Below are 13,915 nucleotides of genomic sequence, written 5' to 3' on the forward strand. Positions count from 1 at the left end.
TAGAAATCTGAGTTTAGCATGCTGTATGAAAACAACTACTCGACCAATTCACTATAATTCGCCATTTACGCTGAATGCAAATGAAATTTGTAATCAAATATCTAAAAACTTATTTACAACCCAATTTGCAATCTATAAATGTTTCAACATAAAGTAGAAAGTAGACAGATTTTACTTTATGTTAAAAACTTTTATTTATAAAGATAATTACTTTTAAAAGGAGATAATTAATTAATGTAAAAAATTATCTAAAATGTTACAATAATATTTATGATAACAAATTCCGAAATAGCATACCCGTACAATTTGCACGGGTTTAAGACTAGTGAAGATACAAAATAAGCCCGCAAAGGTGGAGTTTAGTGGTTAGAATGTGGTGAAATTATCAAGGAACTCAGGTTCAAGCCTCCCTAAGAGCAATCTTGTGGAGTGCTTATGGCCTTAGTCTATGTCTTCAAGACTTCGAGCCTGTTACTCTCGGGTGGTTTACCTGATATACGTGATTTGCAAACTATCACGTACCCAGTACACTACGGGTCATCTCGTGATAAAAAAAAAGGATATTCTCTCGTGTACCCCTCTACTTTTTCATTTTCTAAGATATACCCTTTTTTTTCTTGCAAAAAAACTTTGACCGTCAATAACTCTTGGCTACAAATTCAGAATATGATAATTTTTTTTTTTTTTCAAATTGACCGTCTTTAAGAGGTCTTCAGTTTAAAAAAGAATTCACTGACGTCTCAACTCGTAGTCGGGAATTATGGTCGCTCAAAGTTTATTCGTTAAAAAAAGTTTGACCAACCATAACTACCGGCTACGAGTTCAAAAAACGGTGAATTTTTTTTTTTCAAATTCAAGGCCTTGACGAGATAATTGGTTTGAAAAAAAAATTACTGTTTTCTAAACTCGTAACAGAGAATTATTACTGATTAAATTTTCTTTGTGAAAAACAAAGAATACATCTTAGAAAATGAAAAAGTACAGGGTATAAAGAATATCCCAAAAAATAATATACCAAACAAATACTCTATGTATTATTTGGACTATACCTTGGACCTTGGAGCACCATGCACTCAAGTTATGGCCATTAGACCACCACCATACACAAATGTGAAATTGTTTTTGTTGATGCATAAAATAGGTAACAAAATGGTGGAAAAGAAAATCAAGTCAAAAATAAAGAAACAAGAAAACAAAGAGTTTTTAGTGAATTGGGATTTGGGATAGTTGGATTGGAACAACAACTATAGGTAACAAAATGGTGGCTTCACTTTCTCCTCGATCTTCACCTCAATTTTCATGATATCCTTTGCTTTGCTTTTCAAACCTCCTCTTCCTCCATATCTTCTCAAACCCTAACTTTCTCTCTCCCCCAATTTTACCCATCGACGCTTTTTTAATTTCACCTGCTGACGCTTCTTTTCCCACGCTTTCATCCAACTCTGTGAGTTTTCTTTTCTGCTTGTACTTCATTTTTTTTCTTTATTCTCTGTGAAAGTTGCGATTTTGTTGGGTACCCTTTTCATTTTTATTGATTTCCTGTAATGGGTATTTGATGAATTTGTTTTTAATTGCGAAATTGATTTAGTAATCGTTGTTGCAGGTTTATGAATGTAATTTGTTTGTATAAGTTGGGGATTTTAGAAATTATTTAGCATTGTGAATCGGTATAGAATGGCAGCTGATCAGCGTAAAAGGCGGCCGAGTTCGACAATGGCCCCATTTGGGTGTGGGATTCAGGAGCAGTATAGAGCGAAAAAGAGGGAGTTTAGACCGTTGCAATTTGAGGCTAATTATAATAGTCATGTATCTTTGAAGTGGGATGAAAATGAGAAAATGGTTGTGGCTAAAGAGGAACAAATTGGGATTTCGTCAAGACAATTGGCTGCATTTAGCCCTGTTAGTAATGCTAAATTGGCTGATGTTGTTGCGGTTCCGAAAGAGGTTTTTGAGTTGGATGATTTGACTGAGGTTCTTACTCTTGAGGTTGGTGATCATGGTCAAGGATTAATTGGTTTTCTTTTTGAGTGTTGTGTGTTGTAAGTGGTGAGTTTAGTTATGTTTTTGTTTTATTTGTTTCCAGGGTTGGCAATCACTTCTGACAGACAAAGATCGAACCTTTCTTTCGCAATTTCTCCCGGAAGGATTTGAATCTGATGAAATTGTGCAAGCTTTGCTTGGTTGTGAGAATTTCCATTTTGGGAATCCTTTTCTCAAATGGTGAGCCTATGTTTCACAAAACTAGTGAAGATTTTATTATAGGAAAAGTTGTGTCTTTTTTTTCCAAGTGGAATCTCCTTTGTGTCACGCCATTTGTTCATCAAATCACTTTGTGAGTTTAGTTATTCTTATTTTTGAATCACTTATGTGAGTTTATTCACAACTTTGGTAGAATAATGTTTCCCATGGTAGTGTTTCGAAAACCCTTCTCTTTGCTTGTCTTGGCTGTTCGGGAAGGAATAAGGATGACACATCAGTGATGTTATTGTTAGTGTGTTGTTATGGTTCGAGGGGAATTTACGCGTCGTAATACGTACAGGAGCTCTTCACTGTGTCTAGGCAATTTTCATCCTGATGCAGTAGTCCGATATGAGAAGTCCTTTAAGGCTAACAAGAAAGCATACTATTCCGAGCTGCAACAGTACCATGAAAAGTATGTTATAAGTCTTTTTAATTGTCCTATATTTATGGTTCAGTCACAGTTACATATTGCAAGTTATTCACCACTGACATTTTTATGACAGCATGATAAAGAATTTGCACAAGTTGAAGGAAAGGTGTGGAAGTGCAAAGGACCCAGAATCAGAGATTACGAAGTTAATGTCAAGGTTTGTTATTCATTCATTGTGAAGCAGCTATGCCATAGGGCTTCTTTATCTTCCTCGCCCCCTAAAGTGGCAAACAAGGACAATTTTGGGATTTTAAAATGATACTTCTTCCACTTCTCTAAATTTCTCCGATTAAGTTTTGGCATAGGTGTTGACATTTACCCGAATAAGTATTGACATTTTGCCCACACAAGGTATACCTGAAATAGAAATGGGGCAATTAAAATATATGACAAAACTAGCAAAGGGATAATTCTAGAGAATTAGAAGAGTAAATCATTAGTGGGAAGTCCTCATATACATTCTTTTTGGCCTACGTGTATAATCTAGGTTCAAAAGGCCCGCTATAACTCTAGTTTAAAAAGGTGTTCCTTGGGCGTGCTTAAGCCGTAAGGCTTATTACGACATTAGCCAAAACGTCTGGGTTAAGGAAGGCACAATACTATGCAATTCCTTTTTCTCCATAGTTCTTTTAGTATGCCCATGTCTTTGGCACATTATCCCCAAGTTTAACTTATTTACATGTTGGCCCACCTTTTTGAATCCAAAAAAGGGCGTTGTTGCTCTAAATTGTGTTTTAAAGATACTCAATTGTGTGCAAAAACAGTGCATCGTGTGTCTGAGGCTTAAGCCTTCATCTTGCGCCTCATCGACATGGGCCCTTGTCGACTTGATGCGCCTCAGCCTTTTAGAACTAAGGCAGGGGTCATGTGAATCCTTACCCTTCCAAATACGTGCTTTAGGAGGTACATTGGATTGATGCCTGGTAGTTCAACTGTACTTAGGTATTAGTTAAATGTTCTGCTCTTAATGATCTCCCATTACGTGGAATCGATGGACGCCTTATATTAGCCTCTGGTCCTTTTGGTGATCTGATACGCCAGGATTTTTAATTGTTCAAAATCAGTTTATAAATGATGCTTATATATGTCTCAATTGGCAAATCCCTCCCTTCATTGAAGTTTTGGGATCATATTTAAATGAAGAGATATCTTAATGAAGCCTCTTTGATAAGTCTTCTTATCATTTCTGAAATCCTCATCAAAAGCCCCTAGATGTGCACTTGATATTTGTCATGCTTTGCTCTATTCTACATTTTGCTCATTTATTGCTTTGTTTTTAAATTTTTTATGTGATTATCTTGTGCTTCTTTTTAAATAAAAACATTACGGATAGTGCCTCTTAAGTTGTGTGCACATTGTATTCGGAGCAGCTTGTTAACTTGTTGAATGTGATGCAAATCCTTTCTGTGGCAGAGCACGTGTGTGGATTAATCGGTGATGTACTTGTCAGTTGTTGAAAATGTGATGCTGTCTTAGTTTTGTTTCCTGACTTAATTTCATTGTTGGCAGATCAAAAGGACATTCTGAGAAAATTGTTGTACCTGATTCAAATGGATTCAGTTCTCAAAAATTTGAGGCAAATGCTACGTATGAATCTGCATCTTCAATCGCAGATGATAAATCGTATTATAGTGACAACCAAAAGCTGTCTGTCATCAGGGATGCTGAGATACAGAGAAGGTATATACTCCCTCTATTTCATTTGATTCTTTAAATATTCCATTTGAGACATTTCACTTGTTTTCCGTTTCCTATTCGGCAAGTTTGATTAAAGTTACACATACAACAGTACTCTACTTTATTGGAATGGTAAACTTGGAATATAAGACCACTGTCTCCCTCCATTGCTTGGTTCATCTGCAAACAGAAAATGTAACAAACCAAGTCAAATAGATGGAGTATATTTTTACTTCATCAGGCCTATATTTTATTTTGTTGAATCCTTGTGAATGGTTAAAAGAAAACAGGACATTTGTGAGTTTTGGGCTTTTGGCTACTGCCTAGTGCCTTGTCCAAGACACAATCTTACAAGCAAAGATTGTTAGTTACTTGGATGGCCCCTGGGATGGGATTCTCTCTGTCTCAATTGCGTTTCTTCTTGCACTTGTCTTTTTAAAACTGTTGAAGCTTGCTGTTATGCGATGGGGTGTGTGAGTTCTTGTGTTTCCTCATAGTGTAAAATCTAAGGTTTAAAACCTATTTTGAGACTGAGTAAAACTTAAGTGTTCATTTTCGAATACATTAGTGTCAAACTATAGCATCATACATTATTTGTTATAGACATCGTGTATGGATCTCGTCAGCTTGAAATGGGTATTGGCCGATCTGTTTGTAGTTTTGTACCCAAATCCTTCACAATTCTAGTAGTGGTATACTTACATAGGTGGTATCACTATATTGCCACCGTATTAGGAATTAGGTTTGGTGTCTTCAGGTTCTGTTATTTCATTTCAACTTCTTCGACAATTCTGAAACAACCAGGTGGAACAAGATTGGAAGGTTTGGAATTTATGAAAGCTGCAAAATTTAGGAAACCAAAATTTTAGTATAACATGGCTTCAGAAAACCTCGAGCTAAATACTAGCTAAAAGCACCGAGTTTTGATTAAAAAAACCCTCTTTCTTAGAACTAGTTTTTTTTTTTTTTTTAAAAACTTTATAGTGAAAATGATTTACAAACTTATATCGTAAGTTTCCTCTAACTGATGGAGACTTGGTGAATGTGATGATTGAACACGAGGCTGGTAGGACCCGCTGATAGTGAATGTGGCGTCTAGGGAGCTTAGTTTGAAAAAGAGCGCTCGAGGCGTGCCTAGGCGCAAGGCGCAGTGAGGCACCAGCCAGATCACATCAGACACTGTGATGCACATGGGATACAAAAGGCGCACCCAAGGCGCATGAGGCACACCCAAGGCGCACAAGGCACAACTAGTAAGGCGCACCAAGGCGCACACGGGGCGTATTAGTGTGCAATTCCATATTTTTTTTTCCAAATTCTCTTAGTTTACCCTTGTTTTCTCCCCCTATCCTTAATTTTCACTTTTAAAGTACATGTTAGCCCTCTTTAAAACAAAAAAGGGATTATTTTCGCACAAAATTTGATTGTAAAATATGGATGTTCTTCTGCAAAATCAGTGCGCCTCGTGTGCAAAAGGTGCGCGCCTTCGCCTCGCGCGTTTCGCTTCAGCCCCTTGGGACCCCATAACCTCAGTGCGCCTTCTCAAACTAAACTAGGGAGAGAAGGTGTTGATATCTACATGAGTGAAAGTGAAAGTGAAGGTATCGAGATCTTAGCATGGAAATCTAATGTCTTGTAGAGTAGGAAGAAACTGATTAAAATTATAGATGGGAATATTTTGCTTAGCCTTACAATTAGGGGAAAAGGGCGTTCAACAAGGGGGGAAACCTATGAGAAAGAGAATTTGAGATGTTTGAAAGAGAAAAAAACAAGTATGGATGATAACATCCATTTGCTGTAACTTGTAGACAAAACAACAGAGAGTATATAGGGGTTTGTTATAGGATTATAATTTATTAATTTTTGTATAACTTGAGCTATTTTCTTGACTATTATATTATTTTAGTCTTCAAAGATAAAGCCTACTAACGTTATGAAGTCACTTATAATGTTTATTGTAATAGTCCCAGCGTATTGGCTACTCTATTAAGAGCGAATTCTGTATTATGTATTCGAATCAGATTTACTACGAATCTGGTAACTCTTGTAGTAAGTGTCTTCCGTGGTAGTACATGGCTAAAAGTTCGATGCGAGGCGTTGATGGAGCGAGGTATAGTGGTGATTAAAAACTTAAAAATACGGTATAGTTGCTTTGTAGTTTGTACAGTATCACTGTATTTTGCTTCAGTTTCTTGTAATTGTCTTTACTATATTGTGGTTCCTCCTGTCTACAATCTCTTATAGACAAAACTTCTTTTTGACAATTGTCTTCAGCTGGTCACAAATGTCCTTCTCTAGAGCTTTTTGTATGTAATCTCTGCTGTATATTAGACTTATATAAAAAATTAACATGCATTATGCATGTAGATGTAGTTCCTGAAGTATGGAGTACTTAGTTTAGGATCTACTTTTTTTCCCTATTATTTCGTTAAGTACTAATTACGTCTTGATATCGTTTCGTCCAAAAGTAAATATTGTTGTGGAGGGAGCTTGTTTGCCTGTTTGGTATATATTTTTGTATGCTAACCACCTCATGTATGAAATAAGGATAAAATTGGAATTGTTGGGGAAATAAGTGCATGAGAACAAGAGAGCATCGTTAGAGGCATGTCACAAAAAATGGGCAATCTTTTATCTGCTGGATTTCATTGTTCAACAGTGCATTTCGTTGACGTGAAAGTGTGATTAAGGTGCTTCCATTTCAGGATTCGAAATCAAGAGCTTATCAAGGACAAACAAGAAAAATTGTCATCATCACCCAATGGCGTTAAGGGATTACCCAGACCTAAGAAAGTAGAAAAGTCACAAAAGGCAAGCATGACCGCCAATGACGGGACCAAATACATGTCTTATCTGAAGGTGGGGTTTTTCATCATTAAAGTTTGTTATTATAATGGGTACCCAAAAACTGACATGGCATATTAACCATATAAATATATATAACTAAATTTGTATATTGAAGTACTTGGGTCGGTGTCACACTCACATGTGGAACTGTCTCATTCAAGTCCGACTCTCTCTGACTAAATGGTTTTAACTGTGAATTTATTGTCCGCTGTTCACGAACTTATCACACATCTGATGTTTTTGTCTTTCAGATTAGTAAAAAGCAGCATGAAGAACTTGTTTTGAGTATGGGACAATCTGGCCCTGTTATTCAGCCTAAGAATCTAAGTCGTCTACTAGGAAACCTCGACAGTTACAATGTAAAGCCATATGTAATGTTTGAGCAAGAAGAGCAGAAGAGAATCCATGAGCACTGGTATGTGTGCTTTAGTAACTGGAATGTCTTAATTTTGACCCCTTCAAGCATGGCATTAGAATCTGATATTGGTCGTGGTTACGGTAGTGAAATATTGGTATGGATAATGCAGATGTAACGTATCGAGGTACAGCCGGTGTGGCCGTAGTTTTAGATCACGTTTGCCAAACGTGTTAAATCATCACTCGATCTTAAAGACCTAAATTTGAGTTGATATCAATGTTTGTAGTCTCTCCTTCCTCTCTTACATCTATTTTTTTTTTCACCAATACATCCAACAATTGCAAATACTCTTTTACACATGTTTGCAATACATTGCCCGAAAAATAAGAGCTTACATATATATCCACGGTTTGGAGTTTTTTTACTGGGACGTGATATAACTGAAAATAACGTAGTGGCGGCTAATTACGTTACATACCATGCACTACGTAACATAACTGGAGCATTTAATACCATGCAATCAGGTATAATCTTGTTGCTTATGCAGGATCTATGTGGTTAACAAGGACCTTCCAGCAACATTAGAAAAATGGAGAAGAGTGCAATTGGAGAGACTGCAGATTATGAGTTATTTGTGCCAAGAAATAGAAGATAAAGTACCACTTTTGACAGAGGTTTGTGTTAATTTGCCGTTGGTGGTTTGCCTCACTTTTGCTATAATTTATAGACTTAAATTTTTCTTTTTCCAGGCTCAGAATGAGAAATTGGTGAAGCTATCTGGTAATGAAAGTGCAAATACTCAGAATATAGTTGGGGATTGGCAAGGAACTTTCAAAAATTACCCTGACAACAAGTTCGGGATTAAGGGTTCTGTCTCCGATAGTGAAAAGTCTACTCGATCCTCCTCATCGAACGAGACTTCCAAACAAAGTCTTCCTCTAAATATTAACCCGGAGTCTGATCCTCTTTCCTTGCCAAATCATTTAAATGTCAATGAGAAGTTTGATCCATCCTCAACCAATTACCAATCTCCAAGAAATTCTCTGGTGAATATCAGCAAAGAATTTGATCCATCCTCCAAGGGAAATCAATCTTTACCTGATTCCCCTCTAAATGTGGAGGAATTTGGGGTTTCCTCCACGGAGAAGAAATCATTGACTGATAAAAGCCAGGAGTTAGACCCTATGGATCTAAATTTGGAAAATAATCGTGTTTCTTCCGAGACACGTGACACTTGTTCAGCATCAGAAGCGCATGCTGGCCAGACACTTGCAGTATCTCTTGGTATATCACACACCAAGACTCATTCATCGGTCATCAACATGTCTTCAACGGGTTTGCCAGAATCCTCAATGGGTTTGCCAGAATCTTCAATGGGTTCTACACCGTTAGCACCTTCTAGAGAACTAACTGCTGGGCTTCCACGATTAGTGACCAAGGATCCACCGATTGATCGTGGGGTTTTCTCCACGGAGAACAAATCATCATCGACTAAGAACCAGGAATTTGACCCTATGGATCTAAACTTGGAAAATAATCAGGTTTCATCCGAGACACGCGACACTTGCGAGACTTGTTCACCATCCGAAGAGCATGTTGGCCAGACTGCGGTTTCTCTTGGTATATCACACACCAAGACGCATTCATCGGTAAACATGTGGTCTTCAGTGGGGTTGCCGGAATCTTCAATGGGTTCTACACCGTTTGCATCTTCTACGGAACTAACTGCGGGGCTTCCACGATTAGTGGGGTTGCCGGAATCTTCAATGCGTTTGCCAGAATCTTATGGTCTTTCTCATCCGAATACACCGTTTGCATCTTCTAGTGAATTGACTGTTGGGCTCCCACGATTAGTCCCCGAGCAGCCAGCCCATTTGATTAATCTTGAGCATGATCTACTAGGGGGTCACACCAAAGATCTATTGAACAGGCATACGAACCATATGCCCTTCATCGACTCCCTTGCAAATAAAGAAAGAAATGAGTCATTGCTGCCATCTCTAATTCTGCGTGACAATTTTCACCAGGAGCAGAAAAAGGGACCTGTATTCCATCCAGGTAATGTTTTATTGGAACCCAATCAGTTTCCCAGCCATACCCGTGGCGAGCTATTTATGAATCAAACGATTCAAGACACTGTTTATTCCGACAGTAGCGGGTACAGTTTCCAGGGCCCAGAGCACTTTTCAACCCTTAACCCGAGGGTCTGGGCTAATTCCCGTGGGTCAACTCAAATGCAGCCTCAGTTAAGCTCTGGGGGACAGTTGCCCCATAGTTGGTTTGTCAACGATATTAGGGCGACCCACAGTCATGGTAGTTGGTCGGCCCCCGAGGTGCCGGTTTTCTCAACGACAAGCCTCGGAAGTGGTAGTGGTGATCAGAGCCTGTACAGTGTCCTCTCACAGTGCAGTTCTCTGCAGCCCCGGACCCAGTACAACCCCGTGGGTTCAACCGAACCAGTGATGATCCACTCAACAAGCTATGGACAGGACATGATTATGGCCAACCGAGGAATTCCAATGGCAAGTAACCCTGTGCGGCCAACCTCTCCCTTCGACTACTTGAGTGGGGGTGAAGCGACCGGACCTACCTTGAAGAATCCGATGGGGTGGATGAGTTTGGGAAATCCACCTTCAGCATTGCAAGACCCGTCTGGAAAACCGTTTGGCAAATCGTGGAATCCGTAAGTTCCCCCACCAGGGCCACCAGCATATCCACATATTGTTGTTAGATGAATGGCGTCAAACGAGTGGGACCCTTGCCAGGGCTGAGACAACCCGATAGTACCACCATGTACATAACTAGATTGCAGTAGTAGGCAAACAGAGATGTTGAAGTGCCTAATATTCGAGAAATATCTCTCAGCCATTTGGGAGGAAACTTTTGTATCATTATTCTGATGACCATGGAGGGAAGCTCTCGTAGTTTTTGTCGGTTAGAGGGACATAGCCATGGAAGTCGAGTTCTGCAGTTTAATAAATGATACGGCATTTGTTGCCTATTTCATGCAGTGCTACTACTTTTACTGGAAAATAACTTCCCTTGGCATAATAGACTCCGTGTTCATTTTTTTTTAATTGATTTATTCCAAACCAGCATAGTTTATTACCATAAGAAGTGGCTGAGTATTTAGCAGTGTACATATCTGGTTGGGAAGTATGAACTCTCCCTTTGTTCTTTAAATCCCAGCTTGATATCGAGCTTAGAACTTACACATGGTTCAGTTCGATTGTTTTCGTTTCGTTTTTTTTTAGCCTACTTGTTTGCGCTTCCTTTTTTCTGGTACAGTAGCTTTAGACCCATGTTTTGTTCAACAGAGGCAAGAGAAGTGAAATTAGGAATGGTCAAATAGATAAACGAGAAAGGAAATGGATAATCTTTATTACCATCGGATTGACGAAACCATTATCTGCCACCCCTAAAAATTCACTCCTACATTGGAACCACCACTCAAAACCCCCCACCTCCCCATCCTCGCCACCCCTACCAAACAGTTCTACCATGGTCCATACTGACCCAAGGTCTGCTGCCACCTCCTAAACCACCACCCCAACTAAAAACAACTGTAACTAACTACTTTAAAAATTATTTTATTTTAAAAAATGTCATGTAATATTATACTTTTATTTGAATTATAGCACGATTCGTTACAATAAACTTTAAATTTTGGGTATAAAACACTATTTCTCATCAAATAGTGTATGCTTGAAAAGATTCAAATAAATTATAACCGGATTCAGATATTGTGATAGTTTTGGAATAAATTACGGGTTTAGACATTATAATGGGATACAGATATTGTGATAGTCTTGGAATAAATTATAGGTTTAGATACTATATCGGATTCGGATATTATAATCGTCATAGTTTTCTGTATTAGATCAAATATATCTCTAAGATATCCTAGTTATATTAGGTGTCTGATTATCGATGGTCCTCTTCTAATACTCGTAATATAATATGAGGTTTTTCTGATGTGTGCCCTGATGAGTTTTTCTAATGTGTACTCTTAAGACACACATTAATAAACCAAATAAGGAAAGATTCATAACATATTCTCATGATAAATGCAATTATAAACTTAATTTTAGCATAATTAGTGAGAATATCCTAGGAATCTTTCCTTATTTAATTCCCAATATAATATATTATATTAATATGAATCACAATATGGATCGGATTCGGATATAATCTTCATGATTTTCTTCCATATCCTAAGATAGTATTCTACTACCTATATTAGGTTTCTGATTATCGATGGTCCTCTAATATTTGCTATATAAGCACCCCTCCCCGTTGTTATCAATAATATTCAAGATAACAAATTAAAAAAACACACAAAACAATGTCTCTCCTCAACGATCTCATCAACCTTAACCTCTCCGACACAACCGAAAAGATCATCGCTGAATACATATGGATTGGAGGTTCGGGCATGGATATGAGAAGCAAAGCCAGAACATTACCAGGCCCAGTAACCGACCCAACAAAATTACCCAAATGGAATTACGACGGGTCAAGTACCAACCAAGCTCCTGGAAACGATAGCGAAGTCATCTTATACCCTCAGGCTATATTCAAAGATCCATTCAGAAAGGGTAACAACATCCTGGTAATGTGCGACTCGTACACACCAGCCGGCGACCCAATTCCGACAAACAAAAGATACAATGCTGCCAAGATATTCAGTCACGCTGACGTTGCGACCGAGGAGCCATGGTTTGGGATAGAGCAAGAGTATACACTCCTTCAGAAAGACGTAAACTGGCCTCTTGGATGGCCCGTTGGTGGGTTTCCTGGGCCTCAGGGCCCATACTATTGTAGTATCGGAGCTGATAAATCATTTGGTCGTGATATAGTCGATGCTCATTACAAGGCATGCCTTTATGCTGGGATTGATATTAGTGGTATTAACGGCGAAGTTATGCCAGGTCAGTGGGAATTCCAAGTGGGACCTACTCTTGGGATTTCGTCTGGTGATCAAGTTTGGGTTGCTAGGTACATTCTCGAAAGGATAGCGGAGGTAGCTGGGGTGGTTGTTTCTTTTGACCCGAAGCCGGTCAAGGGTGACTGGAATGGTGCTGGTGCTCATACCAATTACAGTACTAAGTCGATGAGGGAAGCCGGGGGAATAGAAGTGATAAAGAAGGCAATAGAGAAGTTAGCGAAGCGTCATAAAGAGCATATTGCAGGTTATGGAGAGGGTAATGAGAGGAGGCTTACTGGTCGTCACGAGACAGCAGATATTAATACCTTTTCTTGGGGTGTTGCTAATAGAGGTGCTTCTGTTCGTGTTGGAAGAGATACTGAAAAGGAAGGGAAAGGTTATTTTGAGGATCGAAGGCCTGCATCAAATATGGATCCGTATTTGGTTACCTCCATGATTGCTGACACTACTATCCTTTGGAAGCCTTGATTACTCCACAATCTTATCACTATATTTATCTTTATATTTCAATTATAATTATTAATTTATTTTAGATGATCCGTGTTTGATTGCATTATTTGTATTAGAGACCAATAAAATGTTGGAAATTGCTCTTCCTTAATGTGTTATTCCTTAGCCTGTTCTTTCTTATAAATAATAATCTGACTGCAAATTGCTCGTCTCAATTTCCAAGAGACTAATGTCTCTTGTTCGATCTCTATTGGCTAATTAATTGCTCTCTAATTTGTATATACTGCTATTAGTGTCCATTTTGAGCAAGCACAAAGCATCTGTTTCTACAACAGATTCTGTTAAGAAATTAGGAAGAGCCAAAACAGGTGCCTTAGTCATTGTTCCCTTCAATGCTGCAACAGCCTGAATCTATGAGATTATTCAAAGAATTTCCACAGACCTTTCATGTAACCCTCATTGTTTGAAATGCAGCAACAGTCCCAGAATGCTTCAAATTCATCAACTCTGAGATAGGATTATCAGAAGGTTGATTCCCAAATCGAGTCAAAATTCCAGCTTTATACACATCCCAAACATGCCATACTCCTTAGTCTTGATCGATGCCAAAGTAATGTTTTTCCTCTCCAAATGTATGGATACCAATTTAACCTTTTTGAGAATCTGGCAAAATTGGAGTTGAATGGTTGACCTCCATTGTTGTTGTTCAGAATTCCACCATTGTTGTGTGAATTTCTCTCCAACACTAAATTTGGTACCAATTTCTTAAAATTGATTTGTAATTCTGACTTTCTGAGCATTGTTTCTCTTTGAGCACGCATTTCATCTCTAAATTCATTTTGTTGCCTTTGCTGCTCTGCCAAGAATTATGTCCAAGATTCCTTCATGTTTTTCTGAAATTCCTCCATTGCTGCTTGAGCTTTTGTCGCCATAGCTATAGAGGTATTTTAATGGAGTTTTTGTG

At 38.4% G+C, this 13,915-nt stretch overlaps 2 protein-coding genes across 2 annotated transcripts; both read left to right on the plus strand.

The window, feature by feature from the left end:
• Positions 1–1,075: 1,075 nt before the first annotated feature.
• LOC141642410 (uncharacterized) lies at positions 1,076–10,789 on the plus strand. Its single transcript, XM_074451203.1, has 10 exons — positions 1,076–1,444; positions 1,604–1,986; positions 2,084–2,220; positions 2,540–2,653; positions 2,745–2,828; positions 4,181–4,351; positions 7,054–7,207; positions 7,447–7,610; positions 8,101–8,227; positions 8,303–10,789. Exons 2-10 carry the CDS (start codon positions 1,675–1,677, stop codon positions 10,238–10,240), a joined length of 3,201 nt encoding a protein of 1,066 aa, XP_074307304.1. The 5' UTR covers positions 1,076–1,444; positions 1,604–1,674; the 3' UTR covers positions 10,241–10,789.
• A 1,032-nt stretch (positions 10,790–11,821) lies between these two features.
• On the plus strand, positions 11,822–13,166 carry LOC141642411 (glutamine synthetase nodule isozyme). The gene has a single exon (XM_074451204.1). The coding sequence runs from the start codon at positions 11,899–11,901 to the stop codon at positions 12,967–12,969; it is 1,071 nt and encodes a 356-aa protein (XP_074307305.1). The 5' UTR covers positions 11,822–11,898; the 3' UTR covers positions 12,970–13,166.
• The last annotated feature ends 749 nt before the right edge of the window (positions 13,167–13,915 follow it).

Source organism: Silene latifolia, chromosome 2 (genome assembly GCF_048544455.1).
Source record: "Silene latifolia isolate original U9 population chromosome 2, ASM4854445v1, whole genome shotgun sequence".
Lineage (NCBI taxonomy): Eukaryota > Viridiplantae > Streptophyta > Magnoliopsida > Caryophyllales > Caryophyllaceae > Silene > Silene latifolia.

What these genes read in the sequence shown, in the direction of transcription:
- LOC141642410 (XM_074451203.1), top strand. Translation starts at nt 1,675, where the DNA reads ATGGCAGCTGATCAGCGTAAAAGGCGGCCGAGTTCGACAATGGCCCCA. An exon ending in GGGAATCCTTTTCTCAAATG is followed by an intron (nt 2,221 to 2,539) that starts GTGAGCCTATGT and finishes TAATACGTACAG; the next exon opens with GAGCTCTTCACTGTGTCTAG. An exon ending in GATGCTGAGATACAGAGAAG is followed by an intron (nt 4,352 to 7,053) that starts GTATATACTCCC and finishes CTTCCATTTCAG; the next exon opens with GATTCGAAATCAAGAGCTTA.
- LOC141642411 (XM_074451204.1), top strand. Translation starts at nt 11,899, where the DNA reads ATGTCTCTCCTCAACGATCTCATCAACCTTAACCTCTCCGACACAACC.